This window comes from Hyaena hyaena, unplaced genomic scaffold (genome assembly GCF_003009895.1).
Source record: "Hyaena hyaena isolate Hyena2069 unplaced genomic scaffold, ASM300989v1 scaffold_525, whole genome shotgun sequence".
NCBI classification, from domain to species: domain Eukaryota; kingdom Metazoa; phylum Chordata; class Mammalia; order Carnivora; family Hyaenidae; genus Hyaena; species Hyaena hyaena.
The window spans coordinates 364,007-388,992 of record NW_024081157.1 but is presented as its reverse complement, the minus strand read 5'-3'; the positions used below and the strand labels follow the sequence as shown (position 1 = coordinate 388,992).

At 40.4% G+C, this 24,986-nt stretch overlaps 1 protein-coding gene and 1 non-coding gene across 2 annotated transcripts in view; one reads left to right on the top strand and one right to left on the bottom strand.

Moving 5' to 3' along the window:
* The first annotated feature begins 2,559 nt into the window (after positions 1–2,559).
* AXDND1 (axonemal dynein light chain domain containing 1) overlaps positions 2,560–24,986 on the top strand; it is a 94,082-nt gene continuing 71,655 nt past the window's right edge. The window contains exons 1-8 of the mRNA XM_039255408.1: positions 2,560–2,933; positions 7,669–7,841; positions 8,663–8,766; positions 16,597–16,717; positions 17,282–17,367; positions 19,351–19,407; positions 20,379–20,481; positions 22,623–22,744. Of these exons, the coding sequence (XP_039111339.1) occupies positions 2,840–2,933; positions 7,669–7,841; positions 8,663–8,766; positions 16,597–16,717; positions 17,282–17,367; positions 19,351–19,407; positions 20,379–20,481; positions 22,623–22,744 (860 nt within the window). The 5' untranslated portion in view covers positions 2,560–2,839. The remainder of the gene's footprint in view (positions 2,934–7,668; positions 7,842–8,662; positions 8,767–16,596; positions 16,718–17,281; positions 17,368–19,350; positions 19,408–20,378; positions 20,482–22,622; positions 22,745–24,986) is intronic.
* Positions 12,857–12,958, bottom strand: LOC120247479. Its single transcript, XR_005532322.1, has one exon. It is a non-coding gene; the product is annotated as a U6 spliceosomal RNA (small nuclear RNA).

Below are 24,986 nucleotides of genomic sequence, written 5' to 3'. Positions count from 1 at the left end.
CTGAGCCAAAACCAAGAGTTGGACGCTTAACCGACTGAGCCATCCAGGCGCCCTTTGCTGTGATATTTTCCACCAAAGACCTCAATAATACTTTACCTTTGTCCACTTTAGGGTTCCCTTGCTAGCATTCAAAATTACGAGAGGAATTTCCCAATAGCAGCAGCTGTATTCTTCAAGAGCTATGGTCTTACTGTAATGTTCTTAAAGTTCTCATCTGTTCTCGTCCTTACTACATACACTTCTACAACTTTGCTTAGGATACAGCCTATGTAATCATCACACCCTTGCACAGGATAGAAAATGAGCAGTAACCTTTGCTATAGAAGTAATGTTTGCTGTTTTTTCTTTACACCACAGAGCCAATTACTTCCCCAAACCTATAGATTTTACTTTTTTTTTTTTTAAGTTTATTTTGAGTGAGCAAGTGCATGGGGGAGGGGCAGAGACACAGGGAGAAAGAATCCAAGCAGGTTCCAGGCTGACAGCCAAGAACCCGAGGCGGAGTTCCATCCCACGAACCCTGAGATCATGACCTGAGTGGAGATCAAGGGTTGGACGCCGACCCACTGTGCCACCCAGGCACCCCTAGACTTTACTCTCTGTGTGTCTCTTGAATCTGTTCACTGGTCTTCATCTCTTCTATCAATGTCTTCCTTAGATTTTTTTTTTTTTAACTAGGTTAGGAATATAAAAGAGGAGTTATTTTGTTCTTCTAGTACCCAAAGGTTGATAAACTGTATAACCTGACAGTTGTCCGTTCAGTCTTATCCTTATAGTTCCAAACTAGAAATGTAGAGTCATCATACCGGTGAGAAAGGAGAAAAGCAAATACACTTTGCAGGAAAATTAGCGTCCACCTGCTTCTGCATTGCTTCTGCCCTTAACCAGTTTTGATGACTGCCAGACCATGTGTGCTATGAGCGCGCTATGTGTGTACTTTATTTTTTAATTTTTTAAAATATTTTTATTTATTTCTAGGAGAGAGAGAGAGAGAGACAGCGTGAGCAGGGGAGGGTCAGAGAGAGAGGGAGTCACAGACTCTGAAACAGGCTCCAGGCTCTGAGCTGGCAGTCAGCACAGAGCCTGACGCGCGGCTCGAACCCACGAACCGCGAGATCATGACCTAAGCGAAAGTCGGACGCTCAACCGACTAAGCCACCCAGGCGCCCCTGTGTGTATTTTAATTGTTGGAAAATCTAGAGAAAAATTAGGGTGATGGAATAGGGCTAAAGGCCAAAATGCTCAGACAGCCAAGGTGTTTGACCAGGAGAATTAAAAGGGGCCACAGAGATTGCGCTGTTTCTATTTTCAACACTTTGCTCATAGTTCTCATTGCTATTACCCTGGAAATCAGAAAGCAAATCCATCAGCACAGGACAGTAGAACTGTCCAGTTGATTTTCAAACACCATGTATTGAAAGTGTTTGGGCCAGGCTTGTACTGTGCTTTCGTACTAAGGAATAGGGCTGTTGAACAAGATTAAGTTATCTTCTCTTCTAAAATTTATTTGCTAGACTAGAGTCATCTATACACTGGGATTCCACCATCAGTGTTAGGCATTGAGGCTCCATCTTAATAGAAAATGACCCCTGGTGGCGGTGAGGGGCTGGGATCTCAGTTCCTGCTCTAAGTTCCCCAAGAACAGATTCTTAAGAAGACCCAACGATTTTGCTTGGGTTGGTTTCGCCTAAAGCGCAGTCTCCTTCCCTGCCTCCAACCACAACAAGCCTAGACCTAAGAATGCTTTCAGTGTGCTGGGTGGGTTATGGGGTGGGGGCACAGGTCTGTGCTTAAGTGCCCAAGACTTGATGGAAACGTCAAGGCCAGGGACAGCAGCCGCAACTGCTGGGAACGCAGAGCTTTTGATTACCTAATTTCTCCTTGAATTTGGCTTTTAGAAAAATATGCAAAAGAACATAAAAGTGGGAGAGATCGATGAAAAAACAAATCTCTTACGGGATGCCGGCTCCAACCCATCCACGCCCGCGGTCGGGAGCCACACAGGTCCCCCCCGGGGGAGGGGGAGAGCGACCCCGGCCGCTGCTAGCGCCTGCGCACTGGCGACGACCAGCGGGCGGAAGCACCGGGTTCTAGATACTTTCGCAGTCCGTGAGAACGGCCCGATTAAATATTTTTGTTCTCTGTTGCCGCTGAAGCTACGCCGCGCTGAAAAACACCGGATCCCCGAGTGTTGGGATTGTTTCTTAGCTGTCTCCGCGCTCCGCAGGCACCGCCCAAGACAGCCCCCGGTGAGGGTTGCGAAAGCTCGGGGTCCTGGGTTTCTATAACGACCCGCAGGCGCTCCGGGAAAGGGCGTAGCGGCCAGATGTCTGGCGGGAAACACGATTTACCGGTAATGGTTGCACGTGCGTGTCTCCCATCACGTCCGTTGCCTCCTGGGCGCGGACCCTGCCCCACCCCGAGGCCGCGGGGCTGGGGCGCTCAAGGACGCTGCGTGGCGGGGGGCCGGGGACCGAGCGCCCCGCCTGGAGCGAGGGGCGCCCTTCGGGTGGGGCGGGCGCAGGCGGGTGGGGCGGGCGTGTCCTTCCGGCCTGGACCCAGACCCTGACCCGCCCGCAGGCTTCTCAGTCGCGTCAGGTGACTTGGGAGAACGTAGAGGTCTCCCGGAGGACGGAAAACCCACGCTAGATGAATTATGATTTATAAACTCTGATCTTAACATGAGCACTTAATGGCGGCGCTCTCGCGCTCTCTCTTTGCCTGCAGGACAGAGTGACAAACCTGCCAAATCCCAGTACGCCGAGGATTTGTGTCTAAGCTAGCTTTCTGGAGGGACGTTCCAAATTACTAAAGAAAGTGGTGGGAGGCATTGTTTATTATGTCTCTTCCGAAGACGCCCTTTCCGTTGCTAACCTCCGCGTCAACACCCGAGGGCAAAAAATTGGAAGTCTCAGCAGCCAAGGAAGAGGCAGGTAAAGTTCCTCATAGATCCCACAGACATCAGTGATCAGGGCCCTGGTCGGAACTAACAATCCGCAGTCCGTTCAGCATTTTCTAGAATCTGAGGTTTCAGGATGCTTTAATTTAGTTGCATTTTTCCAATACACTTGTTTCAATAAAATCAAAAGCCATTCCTTTTTATAGTATTTTTGAATCAGAGTCCTGCCTCACTACTCCACGTAAAGACTAATTTTTCAAACGATAAGTTTTCTTCTTAATCTTTATTTTTTAAAAATTTACATCCAACTTAGCATATGGTGCAACAATGATTTCAGGAGTAGATTCCTTCGTGCCCCTCACCCATTTAGCCCACCCCCCCCCCCACAACCCCTCCAGTAATCCTGTTTGTTCTCCATATTTAAGAGTCTCTTATATTTTTGTCCCCCTCCCTGTTTTTATATTATTTTTGCTTCCCTTCCATTATGTTTATTTGTTTTGTATCTTAAAGTCCTCATACGAGTGAAGTCATGATATTTGTCTTTCTCTGACTAATGTCACTGAGCATAATACCCTCTAGTTCTATCCACACAATTGCAAATGGCAAGATTTCATTCTTTTTGATTGCCGAGTAATACTCCGTTGTGTATGTATACCACATCTTTATCCATTCGTCAATCGATGGACATTTGGGCTCTTTCCATACTTTGGCTATTGTCGATAGTGCTGCTGTAAACATTGGGGTGCTTGTGTCCGCTCGAAACAGCATACCTGTATCTCTTGGATAAATACCGAGTAGTGCAATTTCTGGGTTGTAGGGTAGTTCTATTTTTAATTTTTTGAGGAACCTCCATGCTGTTTTCCAGAGTGTCTGCACCAGTTTACATTCCCACCAGCAGTGCAAAAGAGATCCTCTTTTTCCTCATCCTCACCAACATCTGTTGTTGCCTGAGTTGTTTATGTTAGCCATTCTGATGGGTGTGAGGTGGTATCTCACTGTGGTTTTGGTTTATATTTCCCTGATGATGAGTGATGTTGAGCATTGTTTCATGTGTCTGTTGGCCATCTGGATGTCCTCTTTGGAAATGTCTGTTCACGTCTTTTGGTCATTTCTTCACTGTATTGTTTTTTGGGTGTTGAGTTTGATAAGTTCTTTATAGACTTTGAATACTAAACCTTTATCTGATATGTAATTTGCAAGTATCTTCTCCCATTCCATCAGTTGCTTTTTAGTTTTGCTGATTGTTTCCTTCACTGTGCAGAAGCTTTTTATTTTGATGAGGTTCCAATAGTTCATTTTTGCTTTGGTTTCCCTTGCCTCCAGAGACGTACTGAGTAAGAAGTTGCTGCAGCCAAGGTCAAAGAGGATCTTGCCTGCACTCTCCTTGAGGATTTTGATGGCTTTTTGCCTTACATTTGGGTCTTTCATCCATTTTGGGTTTATCTTTGTGTAGGGTGTAAGAAAGTGGTCCAGGTTCATTTTTCTGCATGTCGCTGTTCACTTTTCCCAGGACTTGCTGAAGAGACTGTCTTTATTCCATTGAATAGTCTTTCCTGCTTTGTCAAAGATGAGTTGGCCATATGTTTGTGGGTCCACTTCTGTGTTCTCTGTTCTGTTCCATTGACCTGAGTGTCTGTTCTTGTGCCAGTACCATACTGTCTTGATGATTATAGCTTTGTAATACAGCTTGAAGTCTGGGATTGGGATGCCTCCTGCTTTGGTTTTCTTTTTCAAGATTCCTTACGCTATTCGGGGGTCTTTTCTGGTTCCATACAAATTTTAGGATTATTTGTTCTAGATCTCTGAAGAATGCTGGTGTTATTTTGACAGGGATTGCATTGAATGTGTAGATTGCTTTGGGTAGTATTGACATTTTAACAATGTTCTTCCTATCCAGGAGCATGGAATATTTTTCCAGTTTTGTGTGTCTTCTTCAATTTCTTTCATCAGCTTTCTGTAGTTTTCAGTGTATAGATTTTTTACCTCTTTGGCTATTTTATGGTTTTGGGTGCAATTGTAAATGGGATTGATTCCTTGATTTCTCTTTCTATGGCTTCATTTTTGGTGTATAGGAATGCAACCAATTTCTGTGCATTGATTATATGTCCTGCCACTTTGCCGAATTCATGAATCAGTTCTAGCAGTTTTTTGGTGGAATGTTTTGGGTTTTCCATATAAAGTATCATGTCATCTCAAAGAGTGAAAGTTTGACCTCCTCCTGGCTGAACTGCATGCTTTTTATTTCTTTGTGATGTCTCATTGCTGAAGCTAAGATTTCCTTTTTTTTTTTTTATTTTTTTTAATGTTTTATTTATTTCTAGGAGAGAGAGAGAGAGACAGCGTGAGCAGGGGAGGGTCAGAGAGAGAGGGAGTCACAGACTCTGAAACAGGCTCCAGGCTCTGAGCTGACAGTCAGCACAGAGCCCGATGCGGGGCTCGAACCCACGAACTGCGAGATCATGACCTAAGCGAAAGTCGGACGCTTAACCAACTAAGCCACCCAGGCACCCCGAGGCTAAGATTTCCAATACTATGTACTATGTTGAATAACATTGGTGACAGTGGACATCCCTGTCTTGTTCCTGACCTTAGGGAGAAAGCTCTCAGTTTTTCTCCATTGAGGGTGATGTTAGCATTGGGTCTTTCATATATGGCTTTTATGATCTCAAGTTATGATCTTTCTATCCCTACTTTCTTGAGGGTTTTTAAACAAGAAAGAATGCTGTATTTTGTCGAATGGTTTCTCTGCATCTATTGAGAGGATCATGTGGTTCTTGTCACTTTTTTTATTGATGTGATGAATCCCATTGATTGTTTTGTGTATATTGAACCAGCCCTGCATTCCAGGAATAAATCCCACTTGGTCGTGATGAATAATTTTTTTGATGTATTATTGGATCCAGTTGGCTAATATCTAATTGAGGATTTTTGCGTCCATGTTCATCAGGGAGAGCAGTCTATATTTTTCCTTTTTAGTGGGGTCTTTGTCTGGTTTTGGAATCAAGGTAATGCTGCCTTCATAGAAAGAGTTTGGAAGTTTTCCTTCCATTTCTATTTTTTGGACTGGCTTCAAGAAAATAGGTGTTAACTCTTCCTTAAATGTTTGGTAGAGTTCCGTTGGAAAGCCATCTGGCCCTGGACTCTTGTTTTTGGGGAGATTTTTGATTACTACTTTGATTTCTTTACTGGTTATGGGGATGATGAGTTGTTTCTTTTTTTTTTTTTTTAAGTTTTATTTATTTATTTAGAGAGAGGCAGAGACAGCACAGGTGGTTAAGGGAGAGAGAGAGAATCTCAAGCAGACTCAGTGCTCCCTGCGCAGAGCCTGATGCAGGGCTCAAACCCACGAAACTGGGATCATGACCTGAGTGGAAACCAAGAGCCCCATGCTTAACTCACTACACCACCCAGGTGCCCCAAATGGTGATGAGTTTTATATTGTTTTATTATTTAATTTTTTTTTAATGTTTATTTTTTTTGAGAGAGAGCTCAAGCAAGCACAAGCCAGGGAGGGCCAGAGAGAGAGGGGAACTGAAGATCCATAGTGAGCTGTGTGCAGTGATGCCCAGTGAGGGACTTGAACTCATGAAGAGTGAGATCATGCCCTGAGCCCAAGTCTGACACTTAACTGACTGAGCTGCTCAGGCGCCCCAGTTTTATATTGTTTTAAATTCACCCATTATAAGTACCAATAGTTGCGTGAAACTACTTTTTTTCATACCTGGTGTCTGACTTTAAGGAACCGGTTTGTATCAGGGTTTTAGTGGTTACTCTAAATGACAAGAATTCCTTATTTAAGATTTTCATTCATATATAGATACATGCAGATCTGTACTAGTATAAGAATCAGCTAGGCCCATTCCTACTCCCATGCTGAACTCCCTCCAACATTTTCATCTTGTTTTCAGGGAAGATTGTGCTAAAGCCCCACCCAGCATTCCCCTCCCCCCCTCCCCATTGTGATAGTCTAACTCCTTTTCAAACATGCAAGAGACAAAGGGATTTGGTAATGTGAACTTGAGAAGTTCTGCAGGACACCTCCTTATAGAAATTAACATAAGCCATACTTTGTGAGGAAACACAGATCAGCGGAGAGTTCTGTAATGGTGACAGCCCAGCCCTCCTTGACTGACTTCATAGGAGGCCTTTCCCTATTTGTCCCCATTCCCCATCTTCACAATTCTTCTGCCCTAGTCAGGCTGCATAGAATGTTCTTCCTAACGTTCCTCCTCTGCCAGTTTGCGCAAATGATTCTGCTGTCTTCATTTCCAACCATGCTAATTCTGCTTTCGCTCTTAAACCCAACTCTGATCCCTTCCACGCTACACATGCCTTGATTTCATGTAAATTATTCTCACCTTTGAATTCACACAGAAATAATTACTCAACAATTTGACAGCCTTGAGGAGAGATTTCTTTTGTCATTTTCACATCAAAGAGAAAATAGACATTTCCATCATGTTAAGGCTTATCCCACTTAATAGAGAAACATGAAATGAGTTTAATTTTCAATTTGGAATTTGGATAATTGTGCCTCGGTTTTTGAAGCTGCGAGTGATGTAAAGGGGAGGAGGGCGAGCAATGTGAGTTTTTTTTGTGTTTTTTTTGACAAGATGATGTTCAGTGTTTAAAATATTGTTATGTTTTCGGCAACCGGAAGCAGTGTTTTCTCTGTTAGAAGCATACAGATGGTATTGAGGCAGCTTGGAAATCTCCAGCGAAGTCTACAAAAAACTACAGCATGTTTTTCTTTCCCATCATTTTCTTAGGACTGCCGGAACTAAAGGAGAAAAAGAATATGGTGCCTCGTTCAAAACCCCTTCTTGCATCCCTTCCAAATGAGTTTATCCCTGAGGAGGTTCTTCTTTCTCTGAGCTCTGCAGCCAATGCTGGTCCTTGTCCTGAAATCTTACTGCCTCCTAAGAAGGTTAAAACCCCAAAGGTGAACATACACATACATGGAGTACTTGGGAACACATCTTCTTGGTATCCGGTTCATTAAATAATTACTCTGCGTGTTATTGTTAAAAACCAAAATTCAACTGAGTAAATGTGAAGATCTAATTGGCTTTCTTCAACAATTCATGAGTCAGGCAGCATCCCACATAGGAAGTGGAAAGGAGCTCTGAGGAGCTGTACGAAATAGAGGGCTTTTACTGGCGGAAGGGGGCAGGGACAAGGAAGCCATTAACAAAAGAGGATTATTTCAGGCAAGGTCATCTTCCCCCAGGGGGACGGTGGGAGACTGTCAGGCTGATTACCTCACCTGTGCTGATCAGGAACTCCCAGCCGATGGCCTTAAAATGCCCCTCGGGGGGATGCCAGAACTGCAGTTAGGTAAGGTGTTACTTAAGTGTTGGCTTGCTGATGTGGGGCTTACCACAAGTGACTCCATTTTAGGCCTGTTGTTTTTCTTTTTAAATATTATATATTCTCGATTGTCTTTCAGAATAATTTAAAATTAAGTTCTTAGTTTGAAAACTAAAATCGTTTGCACCAGCGTTGCCAAGGAAATGCTTTTTTAAATGTGATTTACCTGAGCAATCATTACTACTCTTAGTCTTGATACTTATCTTTCACCTTGGAATTGTCCTAGTTTTACTTTTCCTCCATAGTATTGAATGAGAATTCTGCTCTTTTTCTTTCTTTGTCTCCATAGACTGTCCACATGCCCTTAATGTAAACATTGGAAAGGATTAAGGATTGATTTCATTTGTCTAGAGCGCCCTCTGCCGTGTATTCATGTATTTGCTTTTTCCCCAGGGTACTCTTCCACGCCCTACTGACCAAGTCTGGCATCACCCTATTCGAAGAACTAAGTTCAAGTACCTGATTGACCATCCTGTTTCCCTAACGGGTGCTGGAAGGTAAAGAGGCAGATGGTAGGGTCGATGCAGATGATTTGAGTCGTTTTCTCTTTTTATCTCATCTCTTTGGGAGTGGCACAACTGGAAAAATCACAGCATCCAAGATTTTAAGTTTAAAGCCTGCTGTACTTCTTTTTAATGTTTTTATTTATTTCTGAGAGAGAGACAGAGAGAGACAGAGACAGAGAGACAGACAGCGTGAGCAGGAGAGGGTCAGAGAGAGAGGGAGACACAGAATCTGAAACAGGCTCCAGGCTCTGAACTGGCAGTCAGCACAGAGCCCGACGCGGGGCTCGAACCCACTAATGTGAGATCGTGACCTGAGCCGAAGTCGGACGCTCAACTGACTGAGCCACCCAGACGCCCCAAGCCTGCTGTATTTTTGATGAAGCAGAATGCAGTCTGAAGAAGGTACAGGACCATCCTTCTGTGTGTGTGTGTTTCTTATCTCTACCAACTTTGGTTTGTTTAGATTTGCTTTTTGCACACCTTTCTGTACTTGTCCACTCACCCTTCTGTCCCTTGTTGTCCCCTAGTAAAAGGGACAAGATCTGATAGAGTGCCTTTAGTGCCTCTTTCATTTGTTCTTTTAAGAAGAATAAGATAACATAGCTTCATGAAAACCTTGAAAAGCAAGTACTTACTTCCTGGTTTTCCTCAAAGTGAAAGCTCAACCTTTACACTGTTTCAGATCAAATCAACAAGTACTGTTTGTTTTAAACCATTCCTGAAAATTTTCTAAATGTTGCCATTTTCCCTGTGAAGATTGTGACCTGCTCATTTTCTCTGCCTAGTCCATTTATCAGTTGTATGCCCCTCATGAGATCACTTCACCTAAAAGGAATGTTCTGGTGGTTATTTAGTCTGAGTTCCATTTGCTCATTTGTAAAAAGAGAAAAATGGACTTAGTCCATTTTGTGTAACTCCCAGGGGTATTGTAAAAGCACGTATTATAAAGAAGATAATGAACAATGCTCTCTCTCTCTGTCTATCAAGATCTACACCCAGCATGGGGCTTGAACTTATGACCTGAGATCAGGAGTCACATGCTCTACTAACTGAACCAGCCAGCTGCCCATATACAGTGCTATTTGAATATAAGCTGTTATTATCCAGCTATGTCTCAGTGCTGGAAAAAATGGCAGGAACTTGGGCTCTTAACTTTTGTGTCCTGGGGCTTTGTGTCAAAATATCTATACTTTATTTTATATCTTCAGGTTATGGTTATAATTATTAGTAGCAATAATTAGTAGTTACGCTTGAAGTACTTTGAAAAAAATAATAAGCTATATCTGAATGCAACAGTAACCCGACATTAAAGTTTTAATGTCAAACGACTTCTGAGTTGGAAGTTTTAAACTGTGAAGATATTTATTGTGGTAAAAAGGATAACGGGCTCCCCCCCAGATGTTCTCACTGTAGCTCAGGACCCGACTACATACCTTACATAGCAGAAGGGACTTTGCAGATGTGATGAAGGTTAGGACTTTGTGATGGAGACACTACCTGGATTCTTGGGATGGACCCAACCTAACTACCTCAGGCTTTAGAGTGAGTAGAAAAAGAAGGAAGCTGAATGGGCCGGAGAGATGAGGCAGAGGAAAGACGACAGATTCAAAGCGCGAGAGGGAAGGGGTTCAGCCTACTGTTGCTGGCTTTAAAGATGGAGGAAGGGAGGACACAGGCTAAGAATTGCTGTCGGCCTCTAGAAGCTGGTATGGCCCTCAGTTGACAATTGTCCAGGAAACAGAGATCTCAGTCCTAGAACTGCAAGGAATTGAGTTCCGTTCATAACTCAGTGGACATCCCCTGGAAGTGGATCTTCCCCTGGAGTGTCCGGAAAGGAGTGCAGCCCTGCCGACACCTTGATTTTACCCCACGAGACCTGTGTTGCACTTCTGACCCATAGACTGTAAGGTAACACACCTGTGTTGTTTAAGCTGCTAAGTTTGTGGCGATTCATTCTGGCTCCGGTAGAAAACGAATACATGTATGCATCACTGATAGTATTTGTGACACGAAGAAGCTTGTCCAGCAACCTTAAATATTTAGAGTGTAGAGCACAATGTAAAATACAAAACAACCCAGCAAATAGCCTCTGAGGAATGTTTTTCGAAAGCTGTATCAGTCAGAGTTCGGTGCAGAAAATAAAACCTGTTTTAAGCAGCAAATCAAGTATTTGTAAAATTGTTGGAAGGGCTAAAGGAGCAGGTGTGAAGCACTACTTCTGGGAATAAGTCTCAGAACAGGATGGAATTCACCCCCCGTGCAGGCTACTTACCTCCAAGGCTGCAAGAAGACTTCAAGAGTATGCCTCCTTGGGGACCCTGTCCGTTAAGCGTCTGATTCCTGTCCGTTCAGGTCATGATCCCAGGGTCATGGGATCGAGCCCTACACTGGGCTCTGCTGAATGTGGAGACTGCTTGGGATTCTCTCCCTCATTCTGCCCCTTACCTGCTCACGCATGCTCTCTCTCTCTCAAAAAGTGTATGCCCCCTTGAATAGACATTTGTCCAAAGAAGATAAAGATAGCCAATATGCACATGAAAAGATGCTCAACATCAATAGCCATAAGGAAATGCAAATGAAACCATGAAGAGATTTCACACCTGCTGGATGACCACAGTCAAAAAGCAGATGATAATGAGCATTTATGACGATGTAGAGACACTGGAAGTGTCAGCCATTGCTGGTGGGAATGTAAAATGGAGCAGCCTCTTTGGAAAACACTTGGGCAGTTCCTCAAAAATGTGAACATAGGCTTATCATATGACACAGCAATTCCACTCCTAGTTGTATACCCGAGAGAACTGACAATATATGTCTGCACAGAAACTTGCATGAGTGTTCATGGCACCATTATTCGTGCAGCCAAAATGTGGAAACAAACCAAGTCTCCATCTGTTGATGAAAAAATAAACAAAATGTCATCTACTGTGGAATATTATCCAACCATAAAAAGGAATGATGTATTGATACAAGCTATAACATTGATGAACCTTGAAAACATGCTACATGAAGGAAGCCAGTCGTAAAAGGGCACTTGTGTGTTTCTGCTTATGCCAAAAGTCCAGGAGAGGCAAATCCGTAGAGACAAAAGTAGATAACTGGTTGCTGAGGTGAGGCTGGAGAGGAGAGTGGGGAGTTACTGCTAATGAGTACGGATTTTTCTGAGGGGGGGTGATAAAAATAGTCTGGAAATATATACTGGTGGTGGTTATACAACTTAATAAATCTATTAAAATTTGTAAATTGTGAATATAATAAAAACTTGTGAATATACTAAAAGTTTGTAAATTGTGCTCTTTAATTTAAAAAATGAATTTTATGGTATGTGAATGATACTGCAATTAAAAAAAAAAGGTCCCCTTAACTGAGATCCAAAGATCCGGCAGCTGAAATCATAAAACTGTCACTGATGTCGTCACTGTTATTGTCACTGCTATTACTGTACTGCCCCCTCTGGATCCAGATAGCTAGAGGGTGGGTTCTGGAATGTTGCTTCCGGAAAACCACTTTTCCATGGTGTTGCCAGCAGAATCCGCTAAAAGCATGACAGGAAAATGGCTTCTGTCTCACTTCTACCTCTAAAATCTTGCAAAAGTGCATCTACTTGTGGAACTTATTTATTTATTTAAAAGCAGCATTCTCAACAATAGCCAAAACATGGAAAGAACCTAAGTGTCCATCAACTGACGAATGGATCAAGATGTGGTTTATCTATACAATGGAATACTACATGGCATGAGAAAGAATGAAATCTGGCCATGTGTAGCAACATGGATGGGACTTGAGGGTGTTATGCTGAACGAAATAAGTCCGGCAGAGAAGGACAGATACCATATGTTTGCACGTATACGAGGATTAGGAGGAACTTAACAGAGGACCATGCGGGAGAAGAAGGGGAAAATTAGTTAGGGAGAGGGAGGGAGGCAAACCATGAGACTCTTGAATGCTGAGAACAAACTGAGAGCTGATGGGCATGTGGGAGAGGGAAGGGGGGTGATGGGCATGGAGGAGGGCACTTCCGTGGGGATGAGCACTGGGTGTTATATGGAAACCAACTTGACAATAAACTATAATAAAAAAAAAAAACACAGAATCCTTCACGAATTTGCATTTCCTCCTTGTGTAGGGGCCAGGCTAATCTCCGTATCGCCCCAATACTAGGATATGTGCTGCCGAAGAGAACACTACTTGCGGAATTTAGTTCCCACCCCAAACCCTGGCTGCAAGTGTGTCTGGGGAAGTGCTTTACCCTCCGATCAGAAGAGGGTATCCCCCCCCCACACACACCAGGGCCTGCCATATTCCAGTGCTGACCTGTGCTTCAGAAACGTAACCACACTGTCCTCAAGACCTTCCTGGCTTCAGAAGTCCTTACCTGACTTGTCAATAAAGATTATGTTGTGTTACAGATATTCTGTTCAAGAAAGCTACAAAGTTTTAAAGACATTTTAGAAAGATTTAACGTTTTTCAAATGTTTTTCAAAAAGCATACCTCAAGGATTTCGAAAACCACTCTCTGATATACCTCATTCCCTGACAACATCACATAAGAGACATGAACAGTGATGATTTGAAGAAAAATTTGAAGGATGAACTCAGTTTGATATTCTGGGCGATCCAGTTTTTATATGGTGGCTCAGAATCAGAGTGATTTTTGTTTTTGTTTTTTTGTTTTCTGAACAAAAATAGCTTTTCCAAAAGAGAAGAAGCAGGTGATTTTCCACAGGAGTTTTATGAGAAATAAAACCTATATCTCTATTTTTTAATGAAAAATTAGATTCCAACAAATAAACCAAATGTTTCTTTTAAAAATAAAGATAACCAATAATTTAATAATAGAAATATAAAGGCTCCTAAAATTACTCAGAAATTTTGAATGACATTTACCAAACCAACACTTTCCTTAGAAAGATGTGTATGTGGAGTACCTGGGTAGCTCAGGCAGTTAAGCATCCGACTTCAGCTCAGGTCATGGTCTCACGGTTCTTGAGTTCGAGGCCCGTGTTGGGCTCTGTGCTGGCAGCTCAGAGCCTGGAGCCTGCTTTGCTTTCTGTGTCTCCCTCTCTCCCTGCCCATCCCCTGCTTGCCCTCTTGTCTCTCTGTCTCAAAAATAAATAAACATTAAAAAAATGAAAAAACAGAAAGATGTGTATGTGTACATATGTATATATACGAACCATTCATTGTTTTTAGCTAACAGAGTTGTATTGGCCAATCTCTAGCAGTTACTGGTGTGATAATGACTAATGTCCCATCATCCTAAGAGCATTTTTCTAAAAAAACAACTTTATTGAGATAACTTTGGCACAAAAATTGTGTACATTTAAGGTGTACAAATTGATGTGTTTTTTTTCCTTAAATAGTTTATTGTCAAGTTGGTTTCCATATAACATCCGGTGCTCATCCCCACAAGTGCCCTCCTCCATGCCCATCACCCCCCCTTCCCCTCCCCCCACCCCCATCAGCCCTCAGTTTGTTCTCAGCATTCAAGAGTCTCTCATGGTTTGCCTCCCTCCCTCTCCCCAACTATTTTTCCCCTTCTCCTCCCCCATGGTCCTCCATTAAGTTCCTCCTAATCCACCTATACGTGCAAACATTTGATATCTGCCCTTCTCTGCCTGACTTATTTCGCCCAGCATAACACCCTCAAGGTCCATCCATGTTGCCACACATGGCCAGATTTCATTCTTTCTCATTGTCCATGTAGTATTCCATTGTATAGATAAACCACATCTTCTTGATCCATTCATCAGTTGATGGACACTTAGGTTCTTTCCGTGTTTTGGCTATTGTTGAGAGTGCTGCTATGAACATTGGGGTACACGTGCCCCTGTGCATCAGCACTCCTGTATCCCTTGGGTAAATTCCTAGCAGTGCTATTGCTGGGTCATAGGGGAGTTCTATTGTTAAGTTTTTGAGGAACCTCCACACTGTTTTCCAGAGGGGTTGCACCAGTTTACATTCCCACCAACAGTTTTAATAAATGTATGCATTGTGAAAAGGTCACCACAATCAAGCTAAGTAACTTATCTGTCACCTCTATATAGTTAGTGTGTGTGTGTGTGGTAAGATTAAATTTAAGATCTATTAGCTTATTTCAAATATACACTACAGAATTGCTAACCGTCATCACCATGCTGTACATTAGTTCTCTGGAACTCATTCATCTTGCATAACTGAAACTTTGTACTTTTTGACCAACATCGCCTCATTCCCCCCCTTCCCTTTATGCCCTCATTTGCAGTATTTGTCTTTGTCTGGCTTATTTCACTTGGCATAACGTGCTCCAACTTCACCCATGCTGTCAGAAATGGCAGGATTTCCTTTTTAAAGGCATTAACATTCCAATACATATATATATATATAGGTACACGCATACATATAGGTACACACATACATATACATATTTTCTTTATCCATTCATTTGTTAGCGGACATTAAAGTTGTTTCTATGTCTAAGCCATTGTGAATAAATCAGCAATGAATATGGAAGTGTAGATATCTCATCAAGAACTGGATTTTTCCTTTGGATATAAACCCAGAAGTGGGGTTGGTGGATCATATGGTATCTCTATTTTTTATTTTTAAAGGAAGCTTCATGCTATTTTTCATAATGGCTGTACTATTTGCAATTGGAGGGAGGGACAGAGACATGTGAAAGTCATGTGCAGTAAGTGACATGATTATAACTGTGCTATAGGAAGATGAATCTGGAAGAAGTGTATAGAATATACTAGAGAGACTTGAGAATCCACATTAAAAAGTACGGACAGCTTGGACTAGTGACTGGCACTGGCAAGAGACAATAGGATCAATGCTGGGATGATGATGAGGGTGACTATAAAATTAATAAGTATTAGTGATGTATGAAAATTAGGACAATGGATGGGAAGGAATAAACTATATACGCTGAGATTTTGATGAATGGAGTGGTGGTACTTCCTGACAGAATTAGTGAGGACAGGAGGGTGAAAAGGTAGAATGGAGGAAGAATTATTGTTAAGTGGAGGTAACAAATGTGATAAGGTGAGATTTAATTGCATTGCCAAGAGAGAAAGTGTAGGGAAAGACTGAGGGATGAGGCTAGAATGTTGCAGAACATTTCCATTTAGTAGGCAGGAGGTCATAGAGAAGTCCGTGAAGGAGGAACTGAAGTCCAAGAACCAGGAGAATCCAGTAGCACAGAGGATAGAAAAAAGGAGAGTGTTTCTGAAAAGAGAGATGATCAAAAGAGAGATGAAATATTACAGGGAAATAGTGGAAAGGAAGAACTGATGACTTAGTAGTGGAAAGTCGTCAGCTTTCTAGGGTGGTTTCAAAGAGAGATGGAGATGGAAATCAAGATTGCAAGGAAATTTCAAGGAAACTGATGTTTAACAGAAAGTGAGAGATCAGTAGATAGAGCCATGATAACATGACAGCCATGCATGGTCAAGGGAAGGTTTTTAGAAGGGGAAGAGACTTGAGTTATAGACCAAAAGGAGTATTCTGAGAGGGGGAAACACACAGAAAGACTGATGGAATGAGATCCCGAAGGTTGTGGGCAAAGAGGAAATAACCCTGGGGAAGAGAATGTGTCTTAGCCTGAAGTTGAAGGAGGAGTAAGAATTTGTGAAGTGAATGAGAAATGTGAGGTGGAGAAGAGGAAGAATGGGGTGGAGGTGGGGGTGGTTCATGTCTAATGCCTCAGCCATCTTAGTGAAGTATGACGTAAGGAGACTGATTTTGTGCCCCTTTTCATGTACTAGAAGGACCTTGCCACTCTTATCCAGTAGCCAGACAGAAAATTTATTTTGTGAATTTGTTTTTCTTATTTTTTAGGGATATTTCTTTTCTGTATGATGTTAAATATATTAAAGGAGAGATTAGGGAGAATTCGGTTTGTACTCCACGTTTGGACCGTTCATTACAGTCAAATGATGGTGTCATTGTGCCTCATAAGGTAAATAAAGTATTTGACAAATAATTTTCTCTTTCTCTACTTAAAAACTTATTTCCCTAAAATATAAAGCGTTGTTGTACTGTAACTGCAGCCTGTATTGCTTATTAATTTTTGTAGCACTTTCTAATTATTTCTAGGAAAGGGTATTTAGTGTGAAAAGATCCAGAATACCTTCTTTTAAGCCATTTTCCAAACTATAGTTATCCACTTTAGTCTAGAAAATACAGTATAGGAAACTAGATTTTTTTAAATTTATTGTTTAAAGTTGTAGAATTCTTATTTTTGGCACATTGCTAAAGAGTCAGTGGGTTACTGAATGTGTGGGACATGTGTAAATAATGCTAAAACCAAGGCTTTTAATTCATGATTATTTTTTTAATGTGTGCTTTGCCAAAAGTTTTTACTACTTGCCATGACCCATATTAGTTACTAATACTGTTCTCTCTGTAATGAAAATCTCTTAACTTAATAAATAGTATCCCTTTGGGATAGGAGTGTTGATTTATGCAATTCAGGTTTTTTCATTTACTAATGTTTTCATTCTTGTCTGTCTTTCTTTTTAAGCCAAAGAAACTAACAGATACTTTGATTCCTGAAGAATTTCATATTGTGTCAAATACAGGAGTTTCAGGTTTGGAGTGTTATGATGAGTGAGTATTGTGATACACACACCCACACACGCGCGTGCGCGCACACACACACACACACACACACACACACACACACACAGTATCTGACAGATGGAACTGTTTCCTCCTTCCCAGACACAAAGGAACCCGAGAACAGTTCGCCCATGTTCCTAGGTAATATCCACATTGAAATAGGGAAGCATTTGGCCTTCTGTCCTAAATTTAAGAAAGATCAAAAACTAATGAAAAAGTCTTATTGAAAAAAGTTTGGGAGTTTAGTGATCATATTGTTCTGTGTCATTTCCTACTATTTAATTTTGAATTAAAAAAATTGATTTTTTTTAAAAAAGGATCTTTGTTCTGAATGCTTGGCTGTGCCTCTTTAGCAATGGCTTTGAGCCATGGCTATGGAGACAAAGGCAAGTAGCCCTGTGAGCTGGCATCTCAGAACTAACACACACACGAGGGCTTCGCTCCAGCCTGCGCCCTCATCATCTCCAGTTTTCCTTGTCATCCTGCTTGTGCAGTGAAAACTGGGATCTTGCTCATATTTTCTGAAAGAATGTGTGAATGTTTCATCGTTTAAACAATCAGAACTTTGGACTAAAGTTTTATAATGATGTCCCCAGCGGCTGTCTTACCTGTTCCAGTTCGTATGTGATGTGGCATGTCCTTATGGCAGTGGCTTTCAGAACAACATTTTGCCAAAGAGACCTAAATGGAATTCATTTGGGGGGGGGGAGTTTTTATTTTTATACCATGTATAAAAACAGGGCAAGGAACTCTCATGTACCCTCTATTTTAACTCACTGAGTGTTTACATTTTGCCTTATTTGCTTGAAAACACGTGTACGTAAACACACACACACACATTAAAACTATTCAAACTTAAGTTCATGATGTCATGACCCCTTATCACCAAATATTTCAGTGTTTATTTCCTGACAACCCACCAGCTGTAGATCTTTTTGATTACCTTTTTAGTGTCATCATTTCTCATCTGTTTATTAGTTAGCATTTTGCCAGATGGACTCATGGATTTCTATTTTTTTTTCAGTGGGTTATAATTCTTTACTGTGATTATTTGTTTTTATGTTCAAAATTTCTTAGTTTTGGTCAATGTTACCTCCTTTGAGCTGGCTTGTATTCTGTTTGGACATGTCCCCATCATTCTTTGAGTGTTTCCTTATTTTCTGACTGAAGATTGCCAGGTTCATCCTCTGTTTCCCAATTCAGGTTGTGAAATGAGCTATGTCGCTTCTCCCGGGAGTAATGATTCCTTTCGGTGGAGAATGGTACTTAGAAATCAAGACCTGGGTGGTGGATCAGCCCATTGCTCCTGGGGTATCATTGCTTCTGGTTTCTCTCACTCATTTTTGAAACTTTATTTTGAATCTTTATATTCCCTGGAGATTTTTCACTGATTTAAATTCTGAAAATGGACCTTACTAACCAACTTGGTTCTGGTAGGGGTTAGAACCAAAGGAAATGCTCGTTAACTACGGGAAGAAAAAGAAACATAAATAATAATGAATTAGAAGAATTACCATGTGGTTCTCATTGCGATACTATTTAAGTGTGAACAAGCACTTTCAGAGGATAGATCTGGCTGGGAGTTAGGAAGACTGGGTTCTAGTTTCATCTTCGCTTATTAATTTTATAACCTGTTTCATCACTTAACTTTGTTGGCTTCGGTGTTCTTAGAGCATCCTTCCACCTCTGAAAAGGCATTTAAAGAAATGAATTTAAAGAAAGTTTGCATACTTTAACATATAAAGAATGTGATTAAAACTCCTTTAGTAAAAATATTCCAAATATGATAAATATCATTACATCTGTGTCTGTAGATAGGTAGATATGATCTTGTGTGTAAAATGATGGACCTTTTTGATTGCCTCCAAGCTTCTCCATTTCATGAGGTCTCAGGTTCATCATGTTGTGATATGTGATAAACAGGCCAGTTAATTTTCTCACAATAATATTTACCTGTCTTATTTATTGCAGCAAATATACTACTCTCCTCACAGATAATGAAAACAGACTATTGCTTTTCCCATCCATGTAAGTATGGTTAATTTTTGAAAGTATTTCTCAGAAGGAATATAGACACATTTTATTTTTCATAGTAACTTATTATACAGAAAATATTAAAATTGTAGCAGAAACTGAAGACAATAATAGTCCATAATTCTATCATCTAATCAGTGTTTTCATTTGTCTAGTTGCATATTCAATTTTTACATATTTATAATAATATTTAAGTACCATAAAATACTTTATCAGCTTTAAATTTCTTTTTTCTAAAATTTTATTTTATTGCAGAAGGAACACTTAACACGAGATCTATCTCCTGAACAATTTATTTCAATACAGTGTCATTGAGTCTAGGCACAGTGTTGTACAGCAGGTGTTTGCAACAGTCTTCTTTCTTCTTATCTCTCCTTTGTCCATTTTCTTCTCTTACATTGCAAAGTAACCAATATTCACAGCTTGGTATTTACCTCTCCACATTTCTTCTATGTTCTTATAATCTTACACAGTAACTGTATAGAATTTTTGGAGGTAAGCATTATTTTATGAAAAAGAGGATCATACTGTTTACATTTTCTTTTTCCTGTTTCTTCTTTTTTAACATGTTATTACTGGTATAATCCACTAGATCAGTATATACATGGCTAATGCTTTAAAATATCATTAATATTCAGGGGCGCCTGGGTGGCTCAGGCAGTTGGGCGGCTGATCTTGGCTCAGGTCGTGATCTCACGGTTTGTGGGTTCGAGCCTCGTGTCTGGCTCTGTGCTGACAGTTCATAGCCTGGAGCCTGTTTCAGATTCTGTGTCTCCCTCTGTCTCTGACCCTCCCTTGCTCATGCTGTCTCTCTCTCTCTCAGAGATAAATAAAACGTTAAAAAGTTACTTTAAAAAATATCATTAATATTCAATACTATATACATTTCTATGTATTTTTTTTTGTCATTTCATAATGACCTGTTATAACACTAATTACATAAATCTGCCACCTTAATCTTGTAGGAAACCTAATAAAAGAGTGGAAGTGGTCCAACTGAATGATGTGATGGATGCCATGCTAGAGAGGGCTGGTGTGGAGAATCAGGAATATACAGCACCAACCAAGGTAATTGCAAAGATCAATGTAACCTAGTGGTTTAAAGAGCATGCATTCTGAGAGCCAGAAAGTCTGGACTAGAATCCTGGCCCAGCCATTTATGAGCTAGTGACCTGAGGCAAATACTTAATGTTATTTGTGCCTGAATATCTTCATCTTTAAATTAGAGGTGATATCTCAAAAAACTAAAAATAGAACTACCCTAGGATTCAGCAGTTACACTTTTAGGTATTTACTGAAAGGACACAAACATACAGCTCCAAAAGGGTACATGTGCCCTGATGTTTATAGCAGCACTATCAACAATAACCAGACTGTGGAGAGAGCCCAAATGTCCATCAGCTGATGAAGGGATAAAGAAGATGTGGTATATATACACAATGGAATATTACTTAGCCATCAAAAAGAATGAGATCTTGCCATTTGCAATGATGTGGATGGAGCTAGAATGTATTGTGCTAGGTGAAATACATCAGAGAAAGACAAATACCATATGATTTCATTAATATGTGGAATTTAAGAAACAAAACAGATGATGAACATATGGGAAGAGGGGGAAAAAAAGAAAAGAGAGGGAAACAAACCATAAGAAACTCTTACCAATAAGAGAACAAACTAAGGGTTGATGGAGGGAGGTGGTGGAGGATGGGCTAGATGGGTGATGGGTACTAAGGAGGGCACTTGTTGGGATGAGCACTGAGTGTTGTATATAAGTGAAGAATCACTGAATTGTACTCCTGAAACCAATATTGTGCTGTATGTTAACTAAAATTTAAATTAAAAAATAAAATAAGTTAGAGGTAATAATAGTAATATCTACTTCATAAGATTGTAGAGATTAAATGGCATATGTAAAAGGCTTAGAATAGTACTTGGCATGTAGTAAACACTATGTATGTTGTTAATATTATTATTACTGTATTTCATTCACTGTAAGGCACCACTGATTATAAGACCCTTACTATTTTATGTACCATAGAAACACTGATTAAACCATGCTTTCTTACCACTTAAAATGTTTATTTTGTTAATGAAAAGAGCCTTTTCAATCTTACATGGATATAGATATTTTTCTTTATGCAGGCTCTTTCTCTTTTGTAAATTTTTATTTTACAGAATTTGAAACTTACAGACAAGTTCAGTATAAGGAATTTCTATGTAACCTTTACCCAAATTCACTAATAGTTTACATTGTGCCCTACTGGCTTTTTCATTCTCTCTTCCTCCCTTCACACATATCTCTATATGTATAGTTTTTTATGAACCATTTTAGAGTAAGCTGGTGACATCATGCCTCTTTATCACCAAACATTTCAAGGTATATTTCCTACAGATAAGGGCATTCTCTTACATACCCATAATATAGTTATCAAAGTTAGGAAATTTAACATTGATGTGATAATATTACCTGTCCATATTCAAATTTCAAGTTATCAATTCTCCCTATAATGGTTTTTGTAGCTATTTACCCCTCTGTTTCAGGACCCCAAGATCACATAGTTCTTTTATTTATTTATCTAAAAACATTTTGTTTTAATGTTTATTCATTTTTGAGAGAGAGACAGAATGTTAGTGGGGGAGGGGCAGAGAGAGAGAGAGGGAGACACAGAATCTGAAGCAGGCTCCAGGCCCTGAGCTGTCAGCACAGAGCCAAATGCGGGGCTCAAATTCACAAACCATGAGTTCATGCCATGAGCTGAAGTCAGAGGCTTAACCAACTGAGCCACCCAGGTGCCCCCTGATAGTGCTGTTAGCTGTGTTCTTTTAGACAATTTATAATCTGAAACAGTTCTTCGTTTTTCTTGACCATGATATTTGGAAGACCAGACTCCAGTTAACCCTTAGAATGTTCCTCAGATTTGGTTTGATGTGTACTTATGATTAAGATTAGGGTTACATACTTTTGTCAGGGATGATATAGAAGCAATACAGTGACACCAGGGTGCCATATAAAGAGGTACATGATTAAACATAGATTTTTAAAAATAATCTATCATTTGTGTGTATATATTTACAAAGAAAAATATAAGTGAAATAAATTATCAAGGTGTTTCTAGGACATTCACATTCAGGAGGTGTTTACCTCCTAAAATTGTTTTTTACTGACATGACTGTAAAAAACACTGACGATATTCCTTGTTTTCTGCCAGATGCACAAACTACTGCATATACTGAAGAAGGAACAGACTATTTACAATACAGTATTTCATGAACTTATTCGACAAGTCAGTGTGGACTGTGCAGATAGAGGAGAACTACTGTCCAAAATCAGGCTAGAGCCTTTATTGGAACATTCTGGTTTCTTTTTGAGTTTTCTTTCACAATTATGTTTAGATCTGTTTTTGAAAAAAATCACAAGAATTCCCATCTGTATCCTATTGGTAACAAGGAACTGAATTGCATTTCTCTTATTTTTGCTATAGTAAAAATATAATAACTGAGAACTTCCTTAAGGTGATTTCTGTTGGAATGTTTGATACCATATTCTTTTATGATTGGGAGTGAAGTGCCATGTGAAATACTAAAAAAAGTATAGATTTTGGAGACAGACTGATCTGGTTTCAAATCATCATCTAGATGTGTGACCTTGGTAAAAGTGTGAGTCTTAGTTTTCTCATCTGTAAACACAGGTAATAACTACTGTGAACATTTTTATTTGCCCGCCTGTTCATTCATCAGTCAGTGATGTCTGATGAGCGTCTGTGTCAAGCCTTAAGATGCTTCATAGATTGTCATGAGGTTAAATGAGAGCACAGAAATAGATGATCAGTACATATAATTATTATAGACGATCATGATAAATACTGTTGTCATATGCTTCTTAGGACAGTGGTACTTTAGAAAAAGCTGGAAGGAATAGTGGAATTAGAATACTGGATTCAAATTATGTATCTACAGCTTACTTGCCATGGAACCACAAGCAAATTATTAGTTTTTCTCTGAATGTTTCCCCTGAATGAGAATTAACATAAATTTGCCCTATTTGCCTGCTGTCTGATTTATGGAAACTGAGTCCTCCTATCTGATGGTGCTGAGAAATGAGGAGTAAAGCCATTGATAAGAAGCTGGTCAAGATTAGATACTAAGGAGTAAGTTCTTGGAGCACCTCAGGAGCTGGGGAATGCATATTAGAATGAGGACAGGGACAGCTGAAGTTTGAGTTGTCATCTAAGAACAAAGCCTGGAGGGGTGGATGAGGAAGCAATGTAAAGGAGCTAGATGACTAAGTGTGGATCCAGACCTTCCCCGTGTGAGGAGTAGGGGTGAGTGGGAGGGACTCTTTCTGCTGATTTCAGGAGCTAGCTGCTAGGGGCCAACATCAGGCGGGGCTCTGTCCCAGGAAGTCTGACAGAAAGGGACAAGCAGACAAATCAAAACCAAAATCATTTAAGAACAGTTGAGTCACCAGGGAGACAAAAATATTAACTCCAGAGTACCAGATTTAGGATCAGAGTAGGGCTTCATAGTCAAGGGTTTATAATAAAGTTGGGAGTTAAGAATATAAAGTAGGTGATGGGGCACCTGGCTGGCTCAGTTGGTAAGGCCATGTGACTCTTGATCTTGGGGTCATGAGTTCAAGCCCCATGTTGGGGCTTTAAACAAATAAATATATACATACATAAATAGAAAGTGTACATGAGTGTGGAATATTCTTTTTTAAATTAAAAAAAAATTTTTTTTTGAGAGGGAGAGAGAGCAAGTGGGAGAGGAGCAGAGAGAGAGGGAGACACAGAATCTGAAGCAGGCTCCAGGCTCTGAGCTGTCAGCACAGAGCCTGATCTGGGGTTCGAACTCACAGACCGCGGGATCATGACCTGAGCTCAAGTCAGAGGCTTAACCGACTGAGCCACCTAGGTGCCCCGGAATATTCTTTCCAAAAATAATACAAAGTAGAGTTTAGGCTAATTGCTGCAAATATTCATGATGCTTCTGTGGAATAGTGAAACACTCAGTAGGTTTGGAATAATCTAATGGCCAGCATTTTGTTGTGATAGGAGGTCTTTTGAAGCAGGGCTCACCTTCATTAGGGAGGACTGTGGTTGTTCTGAGCCTGGTATCTTAAAAGAGTTTTCCTGCTTCATAAGGTTGTTGTGAGGATCCAATAGAAGTCCCCAGGGAATGGTAACACCATGCATACCATCAGTTTCTGACTTCCTGTCTCTGCATGTTACTATAGCTCTCTGCTCCTGCTCTCATTGAGTGCTTTTTGATCAGCTTGTGTGTCTCTGCTTTTCATGTAACTGCCTCTGAGGCCTGCTGTAGCAGAAGGAAGTTTTCATGTACAACAGAGTTTCATAATAACATTTTTTTATAGGGGAGTAATAATTCCCAGATTGGACATGAGCTGAATAAGATTCTCACATTACTAAGAATTAGAGCTGCTGCTATAATCTTTTTGGTTGACACTATAAATATCTTTGGTTGCAGACACCTGACAATTTTTTGGTTGTTGTTATTTTTATTTTTTTACAATATTTTATTATGGAAATTTCCACATATCTGTAAAAATGGAA